The sequence below is a fragment of the Mastomys coucha genome, unplaced genomic scaffold, assembly GCF_008632895.1.
Source record: "Mastomys coucha isolate ucsf_1 unplaced genomic scaffold, UCSF_Mcou_1 pScaffold5, whole genome shotgun sequence".
Classification (NCBI taxonomy): Eukaryota; Metazoa; Chordata; class Mammalia; order Rodentia; family Muridae; genus Mastomys; species Mastomys coucha.
The window spans coordinates 93,487,190-93,493,440 of record NW_022196911.1 but is presented as its reverse complement, the minus strand read 5'-3'; the positions used below and the strand labels follow the sequence as shown (position 1 = coordinate 93,493,440).

Genomic DNA, 6,251 nt, shown 5'->3' with positions numbered 1-6,251 from the left:
CCCCCAACCTCTCCCCCCAACACCCAGTGGCCACCCTTATTCCTCATCTCACCAGCTGCTTCATTCTGTAGCCCCTCATCGACCCCAGCCTGGCAACCACTGACCTTTCAGTTGCCTGGCAACTCCATGCCCACCAGCCTGGTCCAGACTCCCCCTCTATTGCATAGGCTCCCCACTGGTGTCTTCTCTGGGGATGAAGGTGGGAGGATCCCTGTCTCTGCTGGTCGGCCTAGAGTTGACACCTAAGCTCTGAAGTCTGGATATGAGATCTCCCACGCAGACCCAGTTCGTATACTGCCTCTTTCCTTGAAAGATCCATGCCCTCCCTGCTGATCAAGGTATTGTGCTTGAGGCCGGAAGCTCCTTGGTGGCTGCCCAAATCTGGTTTTCCATGCGCCTTCCCAAGCTCTCCGGGTTCCTTTGCAGACATCTGGGCATACTGACTGCTGGATGATCCTCTCCCTTTCTGAGCATACTAATCGTATTGGAACAGTAAACTGACTTACTAGGGAGATGGATATTAATTAATGGATAATCAGGATTTGGGGGGAAGAAGGAATTGAGGTGTGTTTGCTAAGCTGGGCGGTGCTTGCCTATAATCCCACACTCAGGACGCAGGAACAGGGGGATGGACACAAGTGGGAGGCCAGCCTGGGCCATATAGCAAATACTTGGTAGGTACTCATGGGTACATAATGAGACCTTGTTTCAGAAATACAAAATAAAATAAGAGAGATGCTTTGGTTATTGTCCTTTTAATTGTATAAATGATATATCCCAATTGTTCAAAAATTCATAACATGAATAAAGAAAGCTCTCTCAAACCTGAGATTGTTGATGTCAATGGTCTTAAATGACTTACATGATTTTAAGTGTTAAAAACAAGTTTATTTTTTTTGTTTTCAAACTAGGTCTCACATTGTATCCCAGTGTAAGTCTAGGATAACCTCAAACACATTGGCTATCCTCCTGCCTCAGCTTTTTCTGTGCTGGGATTATAGGCATGTACCAACATACCTGCCTTTGAACATAAGAATTTATGTACATTTGGACAGCATGTTTTTTTTTAAAAGATTTATTTATTATTATATGTAAGTACACCGTAGCTGTCTTCAGACACTCCAGAAAAGGGTATCAGATCTCGTTACGAATGGTTGTGAGCCACCATGTGGTTGCTGGGATTTGAACTCAGGACCTTTGGAAGAGCAGTTGGTACTCTTAACCGCTGAGCCATCACTCCAGCCCAGAAACAAACATTTTTTTTTTTTTCAAGACAGGGTTTCTCTGTGTAGCCCTGGCTGTCCTGGACTCACTCTGTAGACCAGGCTGACCTCAAACACAGAAATCTGCCTGCCTCTGCCTCCCAAGTGCTGGAATTAAAGGCATGCACCACCACCGCCCGGCTGGACAGCATGTTTTATTTTTTCATGGTAGTAAGCTAACATGTATATGTATAATACATATACTATAGAATGATATTGATCTGACTTGTTTTCTTTTTTTTGTTTGTTTTTCGAGACAGGGTTTCTCTGTGTAGCCCTGGCTGTCCTGGAACTCACTCTGTAGACCAGGCTGGCCTTGAACTCAGAAATCCGCCTGTCTCTGCCTCCCAAGTGCTGGGATTAAAGGTGTGCGCCACCACCGACCGACCCTGACTCATTTTCTTACTGCTGTAAATAACTTAAATGAGAGCCAAACATGGTGGAGCATGCCTTCAGTCCTAGCATTCAGAAGGCAGAGGCACGTGGAATTCAAGGCCAGCCTGGTTTACTTAGCCATTTCTAGGGCAAGCAAGGTGACATTGTGAAATTCTGTCTCAAAAAACAACAGGGGCTAGAGAGTTAAGGGCTCAGTGGTTAAGAGCACTGGCTTCTCTTCCAGAGGTCCTGAGTTCAAATCCCAGCAACCACATGGTGGCTCACAACCATCTGTAATGGGATCTGATGCCCTCTCCTGGTGTGTCTGAAGACAGCTACAGTGTACTCACATACATTAAATAAATACATCTTTAAAATAAATAATAGCAGGGCTGGAGAGATGACTCAGTGGTTAAGAGCACTGGCTGCTCTTTCAGAGGTCCTGAGTTCAATTCCCAGCAACCACATGGTGGCTCACAACCATCTGTAATGGGATCTAATGCTCTCTTTTGGTGTGTCTGAAGACAGCTACAGTGTACTCACATATATAAAAATAAATAAATCTTAAAAGAATAACTAATAACAGTTTAAACGGTGGAGTGTCTGTCTAGTAGCCAGGTTTAGTGTAGGGTCTGGGGTGGAATTGCCGAGGCTGTGCACCTGGGTGAGAGTCAAAAGTCGAATGTTGAAGGACAATTGAAATAAGGAGAGATGCTAATTCCAAAGAAACAGTGGTCGGGCCTTGTGACACCCTAGAGAATTACCACTCCAGGTCTTTATTTGGGGGCTGGTGGATCCCAGGCATTGAGCCTAGGGGTTTACTGGGCTGTCTGTGACATCCTTAATCTAGCTGTAGCTTTAGGAAAGGGGCTGGCTTACTCAAGGCTAGGGAAGGCGGGCCAGCCAGTATGTGCATCACAGGTAGGGGGTGGAGCCTAGCACAGTCTACTTGTGTGCATCGCGCCTGGCTTTGCCTGTGCATGAGTGTACAGTTTAAGTTGTGGTCCAGTTTACTGGAGGGTTCAGGAGACTCTGCCAGTTACTAAGTCCACTAAGTCGAAGCCTCTGGACATGAACCCCTCCCTCCCAGTACTGAAAGCCTGGGGTCCCTTATTCTCTGATTTCTCCCTGCTCCCCCTAAGCCCCTTGAAGAATAAATCCGCCGCTCACACACCCGCCGCTTAATTAATGTCTGGAACTAATGCTCCAATTTGCTCAACAATTCCGCTGCTCACCTCGGTGACAAATTTGTGTTGTTGTTCGTTGGAAGCTTAAAATAGCAGGCGTGCCCATGGGTCCAACTCACATGGTTTCTTGTATGGCTGCCCAGGGTGCCTGAATCCTTTGCTCATTGCTTACCTGCTGGGTGTCTCAGGGAATCCAAGGCTTTTAGAATCGGGGAACCTTTTCAGCAGCCACCCAACGAGTAGTCTGGAACTCAGGAAACAGACCCTCCTCTGAATGCGTGTGTGTGTGTGTGTGTGTGTGTGTGTGTGTGTGTGTGTGTGGTGTGTGTGGTGTGTGTGTGTGTGTGTATGTGTGTGTATGTGTGTGTGTCTGTTTGCTGTCTGGCCGGAGCTCCGGGGCCCAGATGGAGGCAGTGGCAGAGCGAGGGATGGGGGTGGGGGCTCATGCTTGGTGCCTCTCGCCCTGCCCTGCCCCTGCAGACCCGCAGCTCGCGCCATACTCAGGGAGCCCAGCCAGGGCTGGCAGACCAGGCAGCCAAGCTGTCCTACGCCTCGGCTGAGTCGCTGGAGACAATGTCCGAGGCCGAGCTGCCCCTGGGCTTCAGCAGGATGAACCGCTTCCGACAGAGCTTGCCTCTCTCCCGCTCTGCCAGCCAGACCAAGCTGCGCTCACCAGGTACTGCCCAGCCTGCTCGTCTTCCGGCCCTGCCACAGCTCCTCCCTCCGGTTTCTCCCGCCCTTCGCTTCCCCATCTCCTGCCACTCCCTCCTCTAGCGGCCGTCACCTCCCCGAAGTCCTCGCTGTCCTCAGCGCTCTTTCTCCTTTGCTATACCCTAGCATCCCCTGCTGGTCCTTACGCTCTCAGCTTCCTCTATCCAATCCTTTTTTCCTTTCTCTAGGCTCTTTTTCATTTCTTTTTCCCCCGGTGTTCTCGCCAGTCTCTCCAACTTTCCCGACTTTCCTGCAGTTTCTGTTCTACCAGCTCCTGCCCTAACTCCATTTCTGCATCTAGACTCCAGTTGCCTGGGGTTTGGTGGATGCTCGGAGAGGCGGGCCGCGAACCGGCGGCATGAGGAGCGCGTGGGTGCACTTGCACTCGGGGGCGGCCTCTGGTCTCAGACCTTGCCATTGTGGGACCAATGCCGCTCCTGAGGGCTCAACGCACTCCCCTGGCGGGAGGCGCGCTGACAAAGGCAGTGACCATAATGGGCGCGTCTCCTTCGCAGGGGTCCTGTTCCTGCAGTTCGGGGAGGAGACGCGACGAGTACACATCACGCATGAGGTCAGCAGCCTGGACACGCTGCACGCACTCATCGCGCACATGTTCCCGCAGAAGCTCACCATGGGCATGCTTAAGTCGCCCAACACCGCCATCCTCATCAAGGACGAGGCTCGCAATGTCTTCTACGAGCTGGAAGATGTCCGGTGGGCGCGGCCCCAGGGGGGTGGGTGGACTTCCCCACACTCCTCTGAAGAGCTCTGGACCCCTGGTGGCCCTTCCCTAGATCAATCTGCACCATCTCTTCAGCCTTTGCCCTCCCCTGCAAACCCTAGCTCCCCGCCCTCTCTGCTGAATCTTCCAGTCCTGTGGGTTTCCATTGACCTAGGCTGTGAAAGTGGACAGGTGGAGCCTCTCTCTCTCTCTCTCTCTCTCTCTCTCTCTCTCTCTCTCTCTCTCTCTCTCTGTGTGTGTGTGTGTGTGTGTGTGTGTGTGCGCGCGCGCCTGCTCAAGTGTGTCTGCCCCTGTCCCCTTGCATGCTTGCTTGCTGGTGACAGGCTTCCTAAGGTACCAGGAGACACTGAGCACTGAGTATAGGAGTTAGGGAAGGGGGAAAAGGGTTTGAGTGTCACGGCCATCTTGTCTCCCTGAAGTAGCCGCTGCTCCCCACCCACCCACCCAACGTGCACAGCTGGGGGCCACACGGTGACCCTTTGTCCCTCTCTTTACCTGACAGGGATATCCAAGACCGAAGTATCATCAAGATCTATAGGAAGGAGCCGTTGTATGCTGCTTTTCCTGGCTCACACCTCACCAACGGTGACCTCCGGGTATGTCTGAGAACACCCAAGGCACTGGTGAGATTGGGCAAGTGGGGTCTAGGGGAATATAGAACTAGGGTGTTTTTGGAGATGGGAGACTGAGACAGGATGCCCTAGTTAATTGTTCCACCCCACCACTCACCTACCTTCCCCATTGTCCACTCAAGATTTCTCTAAGGGGCCTATAGATACTGTAGGCTTCTCTCGCAGCCGGTCCTTTCCCTCTTCTTCCGGTTCCCGTCAAGGATGGACTGAGAGTTGCCTTCCTGGTGTCTGCCAGTTTCCCCCCATGCTGATGGGCAAGGGGCCCAGGATAGACTGGGAGAGGGAAGACAAGACAGAGGTCCCCTAAGCCTGGTTAGAGTAAAGAGTGGGGTGCTGGCTTGTAAAGGAAGGAGAAAGAAGCCCCCTTTCGTGACCTGCTCCATGGGCTTTTTGGGCTGTCTTCTGCTCAGAGAGAAATGGTTTACGCTTCACGAGAGTCGTCGCCCACGCGGCGCCTCAACAACCTGTCGCCCGCATCGCACCTAGCATCTAGCTCCCCGCCTCCAGGGCTGCCATCGGGGCTGCCTTCGGGACTGCCATCCGGCTCGCCCTCGCGATCACGCCTCTCGTATGCTGGGGGCCGGCCGCCCTCTTATGCCGGCAGCCCGGTGCACCACGCGGCTGAGCGACTGGGAGGCGCCCCGACCAGTCAGGGCGTGAGCCCCAGCCCCAGCGCCATTCTGGAGCGGCGCGACGTGAAGCCAGATGAAGACCTGGCGGGCAAGGCGGGCAGCATGGTGCTGGTGAAGGGCGAGGGCCTCTATGCCGATCCCTACGGGCTGCTGCACGAGGGCCGCCTGAGCCTGGCCGCCGCGGCGGGAGACCCGTTCGCATACCCGGGCGCGGGCGGCTTGTACAAGCGAGGTTCCGTGCGCTCGCTCAGTACCTACTCGGCCGCCGCGCTGCAGTCCGATCTGGAGGACTCACTGTACAAGGCGGGAGCCGGCGGCCCGCTCTACGGAGACGGCTATGGCTTCCGTCTGCCGCCCTCGTCCCCGCAGAAGCTGGCCGATGTCTCGGCGCCCTCCGGGGGACCTCCACCCCCGCACAGCCCCTACTCGGGGCCGCCCAGCCGCGGCTCGCCGGTGCGCCAGTCCTTCCGTAAAGATTCGGGCTCCTCGTCCGTCTTTGCTGAGAGTCCTGGAGGCAAGGCCCGCAGCACCGGGAGTGGCTCCACGGCCGGAGCACCACCTTCTGAACTCTTCCCTGGACCCGGAGAGCGCTCCCTCGTAGGGTTCGGGCCGCCGGTGCCAGCCAAAGACACAGAGACCAGGTGAGGAGACACAGGCGAAGCCACGGGGTAAGGAGAGGGTGACAGTATCTTCGGACAAACAAAGGAGAT

General features: G+C 54.1%; 1 protein-coding gene across 6 annotated transcripts in view; it reads left to right on the top strand.

Annotated features, from left to right (window-relative positions):
* Positions 1-6,251, top strand: part of Srcin1 (SRC kinase signaling inhibitor 1) — a 68,696-nt gene that overhangs the window by 36,824 nt on the left and 25,621 nt on the right. For 3 of the 6 annotated variants that reach the window (XM_031351647.1, XM_031351645.1, XM_031351644.1), the window contains 4 exons: positions 3,305-3,500; positions 4,051-4,249; positions 4,780-4,873; positions 5,320-6,182. In XM_031351647.1, the coding sequence (XP_031207507.1) occupies positions 3,305-3,500; positions 4,051-4,249; positions 4,780-4,873; positions 5,320-6,182 (1,352 nt within the window). Of the gene's footprint in view, positions 1-142; positions 339-3,304; positions 3,501-4,050; positions 4,250-4,779; positions 4,901-5,319; positions 6,183-6,251 lie in introns of those variants that run through there. The other 3 variants (XM_031351642.1, XM_031351643.1, XM_031351646.1) reach the window with 2 other exon arrangements.